Here is a 15803-nt window from a genome sequence, read left to right on the forward strand (position 1 = left end):
GCAAGCATTTCAGTTTAAGTTTTTTTTTTAATGCAATCCCATGTTTCTCCAGCCTTGCTCACAAACAATCTCATACCGAGTGAACACACTGCTGCTCAGTGATTGGCCGAGGAGAAATGAGAAGGTTTTTCTCCAAAGGTCCAGAAAAGCTGAAGAGCGTTCATATAAAGGACAACCTTGAACGGAATGGGTGAAACCGAACTCTAATTTTACTATTTACAAACCATGAACAACACCTGAAGGAAAAAAAGAAAAAGGACACTTCAGCTTTCTACGCGCTGCATCAGATCCAAAGAGGCCTTCTCTCATTTTACTCTGAAAGCTGTTTTGTCTCTGAAGAGACTCTCAGCACAAATATGCAAAATCCAGCCTATAAAATTAATTTCGCTGCAGTTAAAAATATTTTGCACTGTTAAGGTATACGCATCGCTCCTGCCATAGCTGAGGCAAAAATTTCATAAAGCTGTAAACCTTGGAGAAAGTCAGTCAGCCTCGTCTCTCCTCTCTGCTTCTGTCTGTCTCTGTCAAACACACACAGGAAGCTTAGGATCCTGTTTTAAATCCCAAACAAACAAAGAATACAACAAACCAGATCAGATCTAAAGCTTTTATTATTTGAAACATTTTCCATAGTTTCTGTGGCAATATTTAAACAGTACAAGAAGAATTCAGGTTAAACATGTATGTGCATCTTAGCTGTCAGTTTAAGGCAATCATATTATATACAGATTTACCGACAACCATATAGAGCAGTGCAAACTGTATTGTTAAGTATACATAGGTCACATGAGAGGCACAGTGGTTCTGTACAGTGCGTGCACATTATTGAGGCGCAGTTTTAAACACAGATAGAAGGCCTGAGCGGTTAAGGCTCGGCCATATTTGTCCACAGGGCAAAAACAACATTTCATTCACCAAAACACAAGAGATGAGTCGATGCTGTTTAATGGGAGAACAAGGCCAGTTCATCTGCTACATCATGTCTTGTGAGTGCATCAAATTAAAAAAAAAAAACTTGGGTTTTCTTCACATCACTTGTAGAGGCTGAGCTCCGGGCTGTGGTACAGGCACATGTAGGAATCGCAGAGCAGCCTGCGGGCCGACTCCCTCAAAGAGGAGGCGTCCACCCGGCTCAGCTCCTCCTGCGACAGGCCCAGGTAGCGGCCCACCTCAGGACACGGCCTCACCTGGGGGATGTTGAAGCCGTTCTCACCACCTGGGGGAGGAGCAAACAACCAAATGTGAGGCCTGACACACAAGTAAAAAAACAGCGTAAGAGAAAATTGTCTCCCCCCCGCCACCCCTTACCGTCTCGGTCTGCCATGCTGTCGAAGAACAACCAGTCGGAGGCCTGGGGTCCGTGCTTGACGAAGCTCACGTAATGGCTGGTTTCGATGCACGTGACGGCAAAGAGAGACATCCGCTGGCGATTGTAATGCAGAGGACCCGACCACTGCCCCTGAGGAACGGCGATCTTCACCGGGTTGTGGGACGTCCGCTTCCTGTGACTGTGAACCTGGTAGTGCATAGGAGAAAACAAGAGCAGAATCAATACCACTCTTGTTTTTTTTTTTAATATTTTGACAGACTTTTAAAGTAATAAATGGATACCTGTGTGTTGCATGTCTGGCAGTATTGTTTAAGTTGTCCAGGAGTGATGTCCAAATCTCCGTAGCACTGCACACACTCCCACTCGGCTACAGCCTGGCAGATACTACACTGTCTGAGAGCTGCACGCGGACAAACAAACAGCAAGAGACGGATCAATCTTCAGGAATAAATAACAAGAACCGACAACATTCCAATAGAAACAATCAAATCCTGATACTAGGCAACGGAGGAAAAACACAAAAATAGATCTGGTGGCTCTTACTGTCGTCCAGTAGGTCTGTGATATCCAGACTGAGGGTGGGCAAGATGGCGTCAAACATTTTGAAGTCCTTCCCAAACCGCGGCATTAGCAGTAGTAGACAGGAGGGAGCCTGGCGGGGCAATAAATACAAACACAAAGACGTTTTGAACACATTCGACTGAGCCTTAATGAACCGTCTGCCAATGTTGCATCTGTCGAGAGTCCAAAATAGATCAAATCAACAGAGAGGAGTCGGCGAGAGAATACAACTGGGATCTTTATTTTCTCAGGTAAAGACAAAATCTCCCCACGATAATTCAATAACAATACATAAATCGATCGATGGGGATATATAGATGATGATATCGATGATGGGAACAAAAAAAGGTCAATAAAACGTTCAACAGAAGAACAGTTTTCCTTCCTTTTGCCCTCTAGCCATGTAGGTTAATATTACAGTCGTTGCATCCTCCTAACCAATCACAATCAGACGCAGGAACGCCCCGCCCCCTTCAAAGAGTTCAGAGAGCACACGTTCTTGTTTATGTTTCTAAAAACTTGCACTTTTGAAAACATGTTGGTTGAATAAAGGGTTGAGTTTGAGTTGTGTTTGTCTGTTCTGTATCTAAAAATAGGCCACTAAGCAGCAGCATAAAACGGCCAAGGCTGCACTTTGAATGTATGTTTTGAATTTGTTGATAATTATTGATATCGATTAGTATGATTTCTATTTTATCAATATGCTTTTTTTTCCCCCCTATATCGTCCACACCTACCATCATCCATGAACAACAAATATATTGTTCCTTTAGAAGCTTAGATTTGATCCCTTCAGAGTTACCAATGAGAAACATGCCATGGCTGTGATGAGGAAGGAGGAGCTGAGCTGAAAGGCAAATCTCCTGATTGTCTAGTCCAGGGGTGATCGACTCCTGTCCTGAAAAGCCAAAGTCCTGCATGTTTGTGATGTTCCTCTGCTCCAAAAAAGCTGAATAAGTGACTGAGGCTCCATCCGAATACCCTTATAGAGCAAGGACTCTTTAGCTAAAGCGGAACTGTGTCAGTCTCACCATGATAAGTGCTGTCCGAATAGTGCAGTCAGTTAGGAAGGAGGTAGGAAAAGGAGCCCGAATGCTCCCTCCAGCGGCTAGTGTTGCAGGCCTTAAGGCAGGGGTGTCAAACTCGTCTCTATATTGGGCCACTCTGGCATCATGAAGTCATTAAAAGGGCCGTTTGCATGTGTATAGATGAGACTTTTGATTTTATATTTCATTTCACTTAACATAGAAATATAAAAAAAAAAAAACACAGTAACAAAAGTAGCAGCCTTAGGCCCGGTTTATACAGCTTATCTGCAAAGAAAGTTGATATTGGGGTGGGTTACACTTTAAACTAATCATTCTGCATCACTTTTTCTCTTATTGGACATTTCTGGGTTGTTTTTATATGATGTGGGGAAACTGACATCTAGTGGCAGGATGCTGTTACTACACAGTAAAAAAACCCAAAAAAACAATATTCACTACAGGAGGGACAGTTTTAGCCACTTTATACAATTTAAAAGGATATATATCTCTACTTTATGACATGATATATCTTCTTTGGCTCGAGGGCCGGATAAATTGCCTTGAAGGGCCAGATTCAGCCCACGGACCTTGAGGTATCCCACAATCCTTTGCGTGACATGACATAAGCACAGGCCCCTCACAGAAATAAATGAAAATGTCTGGAGAGAATAGAGCGAGCACTTTGTAGTTAATTTTCTGAAAGCTGTAGACCCGGATTAGTATCACATCCACCATGTAATGACGTCGGAGTTAAAGGCTGTCCGAAATCTGCACAGCAGTCTGAAGCTCCTTTCCTTCCAATGATAAGTTATTGTTGACCCCGTCAAGGAGCAAGAGCAAGGAGCTATAATTAAGGGTATTTGGATGGAGCCCTAATCAGCTCCTCAACATGTAATCAGGTTCTGGAGAGATCTTTTAAGAACCCGTGTTGAACCTCAGGGACAATCTACAACATGCTGGACACTGTCTCTTGAGGACTGGGGTTGACACCCCTACTCTTTCCTATTTACGGCTATTGAAACGACAAGACGCTGCATAGAGCATGCTGTACGGTGGCTGGACTCTCCCTTACAGGAGACCCGGTGCCTTACTCAGGAAGCGTTTCTGTATAGATCTGCTGCTACTCTGCATTTAAACGAATCATCTAACCTGGTCAAAAACATCTCATCAGGATGCATCCTTGGTACCTTTCCTTGTTGGTTTCCTGGGCACTTTCCACTGAGGAGCTACCGAGTTAGACACAGATCCTATCCGAGTGACTGTACAACCCTTTTGCTCTGGACAATATCTAGATATATCTAGTCTGAGGGTAGGACTTTTCAACAAGCCTGGGACTTGAAAGGGGCAGTAAGGAGATTTTATACCCTTTATTTATCACAAAACGTAGTTTTAAGATGTTTTTAGACATGAAAGTACACATCTAAACTTCATCAGTGCAGTCAGTTTGTCAAGGTAATGAGTGGATTTTGACTCTACTTTCCAAGTCACCAGGAGCGGCAGACCTTCGCTGAAAGGCTGGTATCGCCAAGCAGCTGAAGAGGGAAAACCCCGTTGCTGCAGCCAGACTGTCTGATTTCCTGCAGATTGTATCAGTTTGGCTGAAAAAGCATTTACTAAGTTTGTGGGAAAATCTGCAAGTACCAGATATCAAAGGTGAAAATCTTTCCCTGATGTTTTCGGCATTTACATTAATTCTAAACTTTTATGCCACAGTTCTGCAAGACTAATACTTTAATGGACTACCAGTGATCAAAGGAGGCCCTTTCATTTACTTAGAACACGGAAAACACACATTTCCCCAAGACTGACTTTTCATGTAAACCTAAGTTGGTGGACAGGAAACACTTTTACCATTTACAAACCATGAACCATGGCAGAAGAATGGATAAATGACACTTCAGCTTTCTATACACAGACAGGTATTTAATAACCTATCAGAGGTGTAACCCCATCTTCAAACCAGTTGAGCGTGGCCTATGGTGTCTTCTTGCTACCCCCTGCTGGACCGGAGGTGTACGGCAGTTTTACTCATACATACATCCTTTGGCTGATTTACATAAATGGCCTGTAGGTTCACCCCGGGAAACCAAAGCCTAGCACTTTAAAAGGAGAAGGGGCTAATTACACTCTTTAGTCTGGAACACATTAACGAGGGAAGACAACTCAAAGCGACCCATTTTCAGCACTAGTGAGGCTTTAAAAATGAAGTCGGAAGAAGAAAAGCGGATAGAAACTTCTAAAAAGGAAATAATTTCTAGGGAGGCAGGTGCTCTACTCATTCAGGATGGTGCAACATTTGGTTTTGTAGGTTTTCATCGTTTTGTCGTTTTAAAATGTTAATTAAAATCTTGTTTTACAGTGACTGCTCTTTCAGACTCTCCTGCCCATCTAGACTACCAATGACCCGTCATGACAGGAAAGTCAGAAAGGAACACTTTTAAAAGAATTTTTATTCTATGCAGAGGGCTGCAACAGAATGGAATAAAACTTTTGCCAAATGTACCATGCAAGTCAATAACAAGATCTCCATACCAGATCAGTCGAAGTTGGGTTAATGAGGACAGCCACCTGTGCGGGTGACTGATAGGGCACCGATGATAATTGGGCTACTGTTGGTCAGCGAGGAAGAAGAGGAGGAAAACGTGTCTGTGGGCGGAGAGAGAAGAGGAAAGGCAAGAGTCTAGGTCTGAGTGTAGAGACTATGACAAGTAAAACTAGAGAGTTGGCAGACATGCTGTGCGTTCAGAGGAACAAGTGGAAAGGTAGCAAAGCTAGCAGCTCAGAAGCAGGGCGTGGATGGGAAGGGGAACTGTGTAGGAGTTATCTTGATAGAGGAAATAGTGAATACTTCCTCCCAGAAGAGGCAGGGACACATGGTAACGTAGAAAAGTGAAGGTAGGAGAACACAGGTGGATCACATCATGTGAAGATGATGTAATCTGGAGGAACTCAGTGACTGCAAGGTGGTGGCTGCTGAGAGTGGTGCCAGACTGCACAGAATGGATGATGGAGAGGAAGATGAAGAGGACAGAGGAAGGACAGAGGACAAAGTGGTGGAAGCTGTAGAAGGAAGAAAGCTGTGTGGCTTTCAGGGAGGAGTTGAGACAAGTTCTGGATAGCCAGGAGGTGCTTCCAGATGACTGGATAACTACAGCTGATGCTATCAGAGAGACAGCTAAGAGAGTACTTAGTAGTTCCTCTGGATGGAAAGCTGATAAGGAGACTCTGTGCTGGAATGAGGAAGTACGGGGAGACAGATCACCCGCTACTACCATCTAATGTAGAACAGATTACTGGATCAATGTGTGCTTCTTTGCTTTTTTGTTTCTCTTGTTGTGTCTCTGTTCTGTCTTCTGTAACCCCAGTCGGTCGAGGCAGATGACCGTTCACATTAACCCGGTTCTGCTGGAGGTTTTCCTTCCCGTTAATGGGGAGTTTTTCTTCCCACTGTCGCTTCATGCTTGCTCAGTATGAGGGATTGCTGCAAAGCCATGGACAATGCAGACGACTCCCCCTGTGGCTCTACGCTTCTCCAGGAGTGAATGCTGCTTGTCGGGACTTTGATGCGATCAATTGGTTTCCTTATATAGGACATTTTTGACCAATCTGTATAATCTGACCCAATCTGTATAATATGATTGAACTTGACTTTGTAAAGTTCCTTGAGATGACATGTTTCATGAATTGCCGCTATATAAATATAATTGAAAAACATCTTCACCCCATTTTTTAATGTGACATCATACTCGTTTTGTCTGAGTCATTAACTTTTTAACGCCGACGAAGCCGAGACAGGCAGATCAAAAGAGCGGCATCATTAAAGCAATGTTGCCTTCAGACAATACAGCGATTTCAGGGAGAGGGCTGCATGTGATTTCTGTTTAAAAATCACTAAAAAGAAAAACCCCTGAAGTTCTCGGGTACTACAATAGCACAGACGTACCGCCCACATGCAAAACTCTTACGTGAACTACAAGCAGCTGGACCATGAAGTCCTGAGCTTTACCTCGACAAACTTGAGGCCGCCGTGCAGGAAGGACGACTCGAGCAGGGCCTGAACGCTGGCGACCCTCATGGCCGCGGGCGAGGCGATGGGGATGGGGGAGTCAAGGGGGGACGCAGGTGAGGTGGGGGAGGACGGGCGAGTTGGTGGAAAGAGCTGGTAGAGATGGCACTCCTGAGCCTGCTGAGTCACTGATCTGAGACGGAGACAGGGAGGAGGACAGGTGTGACAGGTGGAAAAGTACTTTTCCCTGAGGTGATCTTCAGCGTGTACGCCTGGTTTTAAAAACAACAACAACAACAACCCTGTGTTACATTTCTCGGTGTTAAAAATTAAATGTGAAGGTTTGTCTTGCGGCCCTGGATCTATAACGCCAGGCCAAAAATCACTTATGATCCAATAAACCCCGTTTTCATCCATCCGTGTGAATGTTTCTGCACACCAGTCGTCGCCGTTACCGTGTGAACCTCACTGGCGGCAGGTTCCAGCTGCGTTACGCTCTCACATAGGAATGCAGAAACGAAGGAACACAACCGTGTCATAGTGCCGCCTTGCAGCAGCCACTCATGTCAGAGACGAGCTACGATGGCAAAGCCGCCGCCAGCCTTCCCACCGCCTCTCTCTGGCTGCAGCCGTGACCACGTTTGGACCAGCGTTGGGCGAGCAGCACCGCGCCGACCGGCAGCAGAGCTCACACGCTGGGCCTGCAGACGGAGGCAGGACAAAAGGCGCCGAGAGGCACTTACCTAATCTTTAGGAGTGGCTCGACTCTCAGGAGCTGGAAAAGCTTGTTCAGGAACTCTTCGGGATCTGACAGACAGGAAGTGAGCGGTGTGACAGCATTCCTTACATTTCACACTGAGAACTTAAAAAAAACAAAACAAAAAAAAAAACAAAGCAAAGCAAACAACAGGAAACCAGAGGCCCTGGGCTGAAACAGTGCATGCACACCTTTCTCCTGGTTGGTGAAGCCTGCGTTGCTGTTTGCAGCTTCCAGCAGGCGCCTCAGAGCCATGGTCTTACTGGCACACACGTAACCATTCCTTAGACACAGAGCAGCACACACATGCAGACTTTAGTCACGTTCTGTGGAGGAGACTCGGTTGCAAGCTGGATTTCACAAATGGCCCTGGCCATTGTGCTTAATCATGCAGGAGAACGACAACAACAACAGCCCACATTACCACAGGGACGTGATTGGCTAATTAAAGCAAATCAGTGTCAGCACTCACACACCTTCGCAGTGGGTTGACGATCTCACAGCGGAGCAGGTCCTGAGCCTGTTTGGAGCTCGGGCTCGCCGCAGCGTCAGACGGCCAAAATAACACCCAGTCTGCTGAGCTGCAGCACGAGAACAAACTGTGGACAAAAGGGGAAAAAACGGCTTCATTAGTTCACTTCTTAACCCCCCTCCCTCCTCCTACACTCAGAAGTAAGCTGCATCAAGAGAAATGTGCACAGTGTCCACGGTCATGTAAAAAGAAAAAAAACACAGTATTTATTTGTATGCACACACATAAATACGTTGTTCAGTTTTTTTGGTTTGTTAAATTAGCCTCTCTACTTTGAGGAAACCAGTTTCATTTGGAGAGAAGGCCAGAGCATGATGAGCATCTCTGCCGTGTTTCACAGCGGGTATCCAGCTGTGGTGGTGTCTGAGAAACAGCCGCCGTCTCGCCATCCTACCAAATAAACCAGTTTGTCTAACGCTAGTGTCGCTCAATAGGTCCTCCAAATATTTCTTGGCGTAGCACACGCGTGATGCTGCTGTGGAAGCACTTGTTCCCTTCTCCTGACTGATACATTTGTACAACGAGAGCGTCTAAAGTAGTAGTTCAACCAGCTTATTGGCCCTATTGTACTTTCTAAAGGTTTCTCCGTTCTTCACTTGAACTGTACAGGAAGTGCAGCTTTGAAGGTGGAACAACTTTAGAAAGGTTTTTTTGTTTTTTTTGCTTCCTCAGAGGATGCAGACTTCACCTGAACAGCGTGGCGTCCAGGTAGCAGGAGTTGAGGTGACCCTGGATGCCTCTCTTGGGGCCTTCATAGAGCTGCCTGGCCTCGGCCCCCTCCACCGGGGGAGTGTGCTCGTCCACACGCTCGCTGCCCCAATCTGCAAAGGCTGAGAGGCTACGGGGTAAAAATCTCAACTCTGCAAGCCGACATTACTGAAGTATTGAGGAAAGTGGCTCAGCTCGCTCACCTATAGAGTTGCACCGCTCCACTTGATTAACGGGCTTGTCGGGCACGGGGAATCGGGAGTCCCGCCTGCAGTTGCGAAGCTTGATGAAGAGCCCCTTGTTGGTGGGGCAGCGAAAGTGGCGTTCGCCGAGGTAGCTGCCGTCTGTTCCAGCAGACAGCTCCTGTTCCTGGCACACAAAGGAGATAACCCGTAAACCCTCTCACGCAGACTTTTGTTGAATTGTCCTCTTTGAAAGCAGTCCGTCAAATTATCCCACATCTGGACTCTGAAAAAAACCCAGATGCTGATGCTGCCACTGCCATGTTTCGCCGCTGTCTGGTGTTCTTTAGTGATGCTTATTGCCATTTTTGTGCCAAACCTTTTGGGATCCATGAGTAAATGAGTCCCAGTTTGGTTTCAAAGGACCACTGCACAGTCTCCCACAAGGTTCTGGAGGGTTTTACGCAGGTCGGCGTGTTTTATCTGCTAGAGAAGCTCAGCGGTAAACCCATCATTTAATAGCGGGTGGAAAAGACGAGCGCGTTTTACAGCATCTCCTGCAGCTAGGATCACCGGCAGTCAGGGAGTGGGTAGACGTTATGCTAACTTAGTTCAGTTCCTGCAATTCCTCCCTCATCAGCTACAAGGTGAAAAAATAAAGCAGGTTTCTAAAGTAAGAAACTAATTACTCTACTTTAAAAAGACAAAAGAGTTGCCATTGCAGTCATTTAACTTTTTTTGGTCCGCTATCGCAGCGACAGACAGGATGCCGTCTGACCCATCTGGCATCGAGTTCAGATCAAATCCCTTCGGGGTTAGAGACCGATGCTCTGATGCAGTCATCATCTTGGAATCGATTCATTTTCTGTTTCTACTCCTGTTCAAGGACGTAATTGTTGAAATAAATATAGTCTACTTTAAAAAATGATGTTATAGCCTATACGTGGCATCTTACATTAAATTATACAAGTGAATTGTGAATAAATATATCATATATTGTTCATTTATTGATCGATTCTTGATCCGTTTGTTAACGTCATGGGACTTATCTTCCTTTCTCATTAAATGACCAAAAATTAACTGAGTCAAAGAGTAAATTTATTATGAAACTAATTTAGATTTACAGGGATTCAGTGATGAGAAATATATGAAACAAACACAAAGATGAACGATGAAGAACAAAGTAGGCTCTAATAAGGACCAAACGTTTGGTTTTGGTTCATTATGCTTAACTTTTTCTTCTACTCTAATGTCTCATTAATTATATCACTGATTTAATGTTCCAGCTCTTGCGTTCAGATTGCTTTGTGTCCCATTTCAGATTCATTTTCAGCCCAACTTCCCAATATTTCAAACTATCAATAAGGAATAAAGTATGGATACTCTGAGGAGAACTGCTGTCTAGCCTAAACTCTCCTTACCAGCTCAATTCCTGCCACGGGCTCCTGGACGCCGCTGATGTGACCGATCCATCGGATGACCCCGAAGAGCGGCGGGTTGTTCACCTCCACCATGGACCCGACCTCCAGCTCCGTCTGCAGCCCCGTCTCCCCCCTCTCCTCCGCCTCCTCCTCCTCGCGCTCGTTGCCGTCTGACGACCTCAGGGGCGAGAAGGGGCTGTGGAAGCCGTTGGCGTGCTGCGGCTGCTCAGTGGGGGCGGCTGCAGGCGACAGGTTTTGAGGTTTTGGAGGGGGCACGGGGCGAGCGGGGAACGGTTTCTGCGAGGGTTTAGGAGGGGGAAGGGGAGGGGGTTTGACCGCTTGCCTGGGAGGTGGCAACATGGCCGCCCTGGGAGCGGGAACAGGAACAGGAACCGGAGCAGGAGGCGACGTGCCCGGTTTGGCGAGGGGGGACAACGGTGGCTTCAAAATGGATTTAGGAAGTTGGGGAAGAAGATTTGGGAGGGGGGGCTTTTGTTCTGAGGAGAGAGAATTAGAAGAGACATTGTGCTGTAGATGTTTTGAACCATTTCTGGAGGCGCTACCAGACAACGTGTGTGTGAGGAAACTAGTGAGGCACCTGCAGAGACACTGGCGACTGGAAGCAGGAGTCCGTAGAGAGGAGAGGGAATGTGGCAGAGCTTCTGGTTCTTGTATAACCCGTCCCAGTTACCAACAGGAGCGTCCTGTTGCAATAATAATAATAATAATAACAGATTTAAAATTCTGATGCCAGCCTTTACACGATGAGCATCATGCTGCATATTAAATAAAATCTGTATGACGCGTCCCGTGTGGCTCCTACTGACCAGAAGGACTCCCACATACGTCCCAGATGAGGCGCGGCCAGGCAGCCCGCCACAGAAGCGCACCTCCCCTCCGTGGACAGCGCCGTCCAGGTTGACGCTCACTCTCTGGTCGAGGTGGAACGGCGGCGGCGACGCGGAGCGCCGCACGTTGTTGTGAACGGCGACGGGAGCCGACTCCGCCGTCCGCGACAGTATGGCCTGCGCCTGCGGCTGGAACTTGGCGTGGTGGCGGTGGAAGCTGATGTGACGCGGCGGGTGGTTGGAGCGTTCCTGGTTGTTGCGGTGGCCGTTGGCGGCGTGGTTGCCGCGGCGCGGATGGTCCCTGGACTTCTCCTGGGCGTCCGCGTTGCTGTTGCTGGACCAGCGGCGGAGGCGGATGTGGCTGACGGGAAGGAACAGGCCGCAGCCGTCGGGGCAGGAGAAGTAGCGGACGCCCTTGTAAGAACCGCTGCCGGCGCCTTTGCCGGCGGCTGAACCCTGCAGGAGAGACAGGGAGGAAACGAGTCATGAAAGAAAAGTTCATAAAGATATAGAGATAGAGAATGGTCTAGATATAGAAATGATCCCTACCCCGGGCAGATTTAGGGTTAAAGTAATGAACGCGTTTTATTCTGACTAAAAGTCATGTTAACATTTCGAGCGGCACAGTGAGAGTCCAGACTTTAACCATCCAGCCTGAAAGACCAACCCTAAGATAAACCTGCCGTGGAAACACGCAACAGGTTTATCAGTAACTATTATTGGGAGAAATATAAATAATTAGTTTCTAATAAAGATAAAGATTATTTGATACAAGTCATGTAGGGATCGACATCCCTACATACCCACATTTTGCAACTGTAAACATATTTAAAACTTTTCTTTACGTACGACAAAATTGTCAAGTCAAAGGAATTCAAGGGCCAAAAAATTAACACAAATTGTGTTAATATTTATACCTGCTCTATAAAATACGATCATTTTAAGTAAATCAATTAGTCAGATCGTGTGTAGGAAACGAATGTGTAAATCATTGTAGATCCAAAAGGTAAAATAAAGGGTTTTGCTCATTTGTTGTATTAAAAGATGGTCATTCCGTTTGCAAATTATTTAAAATAATTTGTCTCTTTAACAATAATAAACTTTACTCCCTTTGGTCTAGCAATGTAACAACAGTATTTGGGTCAGTTGTTCTTTCAACACACTTGCTGTAATTAGCCAATATTAATAATTGAATTCAAAGCAGACTTTAATGCACCAAAGTCTGCATTTGAGTAATTAAATGCCGTTGGATAGAGGTTACTATGAAATTAAAGAGAACGTCAAAAGTGTGTTTATTAAAAGATGAATACTTTGTGTGGTTCTTAACATTTTAAATTGTAGGATTTTAGCTTTTCTGTAATAATTCTGCCCTAATTTAAAACTAAAAGCTTTCATCTGCATCTGCTCCCTGTGCTGGTGGACCAAATCTTTCTTCAAATGCAGTTGGGGACAGGGGGGTACCCAGAATGTGTGCCGCACTTTGGAAATGCATGTTTTATATGAAATAAACCAACAGAGTGACACATAGATTTTTAAAAATAAAAATCTTCACTTTGAGGCGTGTGATTGTATCCAGCATATCACTCCCTAACACCCCTAAATAAAGTCTAGTGTAATAAATCCTCTATTATGTCCAGTAAGACGGATATGACTTTTCTTTAATCAAACGCTGTTTCAGGCTAAATGTAACACTGCGCATCACGCTGACCTGAACACACCATGACTATACCGGAACACGGAGGTGGCAGCGTCATGCTGAGGGGACGCCTGTCCTCAGCAGGCTCATTTGCAGGTCATAGCAGCTGTTTGGCAAAGACGAATGGTCCAGAATACCGTGCTGTCGATGTGCAGAGCTGGTAGAAGCACAACCCCATTAAACCCAATAGCTCCAGAACAGCTGCATGACTTTCCTTCCACTCCACAGCGACGTGCTAGGCCGAGTCGGTCACTCGCATAAAATCCAGGTTAAACACACTAAGGTCTGTGCTGCTAATTACTGTCACGTAATTATATGGAAGAGAAAAATCCAACCTGGTTAACCAATCTGCTTTAACACAAGAGTTATAAAGAAAAAAGAAAAAAAACACGGTGACATTTTATTTATTTTTTTACCTTTAGCTCCACTCCAAAATACACAGCGCTGCCCCCTCCGCTGAGCGGCCCGACGTACTTGAGTTCTGCCTCCGCCAGCTCGTTCTGCGGGCCTATCTGGACCCACAGCGGAGCGCCGTGAGGGAGCGACGCCAGCTGTCGCAGGGCGTCTACGTTACCTGGAAGATGCACAGCGAACACAGAGAAGTTGGGCAATCTGACCACACGTACGGCAACGCGTGTTCTGATCCCCGTGGGAAACGTCTGCCGTGCTCACACGCGTTCCTGTCGTTGCTCAACAACCCGCCTCAGTGGATCTACGTTGGACATTTCTAATTACCTAGTAGGGCCAGTCGAACGTCCAGGTCCTGCACGGGCTCCACCAGTCCGACCACGTCACCCGCGACTTCCAGCAAATACTTCTTCTCTATTTTTACCATGAGGCCGTTGTCCAACACCTGCATGAAAAAGCAGGGGGGTGAAAGGAAGAGGCTACAGTGAGTGGGGGAAGATCTCACTAGTAAAACCGTGGCAATCAAACAGTGACATGTAAAAACCTCAGTGCGTGTCGTTTGGATTTGACGTGGCGAACCAACAGATAGTACGGCACGACCGTGAAGTTTTCAGATTTACTTTTTAACTCAGAAATCCGAAAGGAGTGGCAGGTAATTGTATTCCCCTACATAAGAACCAAATAATTGACTGCAGAAAGTTTGAGTTATGTTACGGTTTGAGTCTAGAGGTTCTGTGGAGGCCTCAGGAGGCCATGTCTGGACTTCTGAAAGCCACCGTTGAAAGAAAGCAATAGAAAGTCCCGTCGGAGCTCTCCCACAAGCCACGCAGGGGACACAGCAAACATGGCGGTCGGGCCAGGTGAGACCGGAGCTGAACCTTTTGGCCCACAGACACGCCATCCTCAAGAGTAAAACACGATGGCGGCTGCATGATGCTGTGGGGAGGCTTTTCTTCAGCAGGGGGGTAAGGAAGATGCTCAGGGATGATGGTTTAACTTTAAAAATGAATAGTAATCAGAGTAATGGGGCCTGATTAATAAGTGGGGGATACTTTTTAGAAGCTTATTTTGTTTTTATTCCATTTTTTCAATTAAATTTTGTTTATATAGCGCCAATTCATGATACATGTGTTCTCAAAGGCACTTTCCAAAGTCAAATTCAAACCAGATTATACAGATAGGTCAAAAAAATTCCTATCTAAGGGAACCCAGTAGATTGCATCAGTCTTGACAAGCAGCATTCACTCCTCCTGGAGAAGCTTAGAGTCGTCTGCATTGTCCATGGCTTTGCAGCAATCCCTCATACTGAGCAAGCATGAAGTGACAGTGGAGAGAAAAACTCCCCATTAACGGGAAGGAAAACCTCCAGCAGAAACAGGTTAGTGTGAACTGCCATCTGCCTCCATCGACTGGGGGTTACAGAAGACAGAGCAGAGGCACAATAAGACAGACATATTATGTTATATATGTTCTGTGTTCTAGTGAACGGTGAGCTACTCTGTGCTGGTCTATCACATGAAATCCCAATAAAATACTCTGGAGATTGTGGCCGCACCGGGACAGACTGTGGAAAAGAGCCACTATAGAAAGTGCGCTGATTATGTCAAAGCCCGCGTTCAGTCACTGAAACACGCCACTGTTTGTAACGCGACCTCTCTGACTGGTCCCGATCACAACGAGCAGGCTGCGCTCCTTCCAGGACCGACAGCAGTCTCTGGCGTACCTTAACCCAGAGGGCGTCCCTCCTGATCCTGCCCTGGTCCTGTTCCAGGCAGATGAAGCCCCTCCTCAGCACAATGAGACCTTCCAGATCATCCTGGACCTGCAGGTCGGTGGTGATCAGGAACGACTTGAAGCGACGGCGCTTCCTGCTCTGCTCGTGAGCTGCTGACATCTCGGCGGCTCCACGGCGAAAACGAAGCCTTCTTCTTTCTCTGCGAGGGTTACAAACAGGATAGTTCTCATTACGAGGAAGCGACGCGAGCGCCGCCGTCTTCCCGTGCACCTGGAGGAGCGACGGCGACGTCAGGTAGCCGCGGAGAAGTTTGGCGACACAACTTGGACTCGCTCCCGCTTCAGCGCAGTTCCACTATGGAAGAAAATATTCCTCCCCGCGTCGCCGGTAAACAACTCGGATAACTTTTGGAAACTCACCGACTTCTTCAACTCCGACCGTCAACATTTCCCTTCACATTTAAAGGCGCTCCGCTCAATAACAAACCGCACCGTGAATCAGGAAGCGGCGTGACGGACAGCCGCCGCAGCCAATCGCGTGCGAGCAGGCGAAACGAAGGAAGGGGCCCGAGCCAATCAGAACGCGAGTGGG

The 15803-nt window shown here is 46.5% G+C and overlaps 1 protein-coding gene across 1 annotated transcript; it reads right to left on the minus strand.

Moving 5' to 3' along the window:
* Positions 1–593: 593 nt before the first annotated feature.
* si:cabz01101003.1 (ubiquitin carboxyl-terminal hydrolase CYLD) lies at positions 594–15718 on the minus strand. The gene is made up of 17 exons (XM_021311661.2): positions 15632–15718; positions 15201–15411; positions 13805–13922; positions 13486–13643; positions 11353–11829; positions 11124–11229; positions 10526–11022; positions 9126–9291; positions 8903–9044; positions 8159–8281; positions 7874–7965; positions 7669–7732; positions 6926–7118; positions 1874–1982; positions 1612–1730; positions 1309–1516; positions 594–1216 (listed from the first exon to the last, which is right to left on the minus strand). Exons 2-17 carry the CDS (start codon positions 15369–15371, stop codon positions 1032–1034), a joined length of 2928 nt encoding a protein of 975 aa, XP_021167336.2. The 5' UTR covers positions 15372–15411; positions 15632–15718; the 3' UTR covers positions 594–1031.
* Between the last annotated feature and the right edge of the window lie 85 nt (positions 15719–15803).

This window comes from Fundulus heteroclitus, chromosome 14 (genome assembly GCF_011125445.2).
Source record: "Fundulus heteroclitus isolate FHET01 chromosome 14, MU-UCD_Fhet_4.1, whole genome shotgun sequence".
In the NCBI taxonomy this organism is placed as follows: domain Eukaryota; kingdom Metazoa; phylum Chordata; class Actinopteri; order Cyprinodontiformes; family Fundulidae; genus Fundulus; species Fundulus heteroclitus.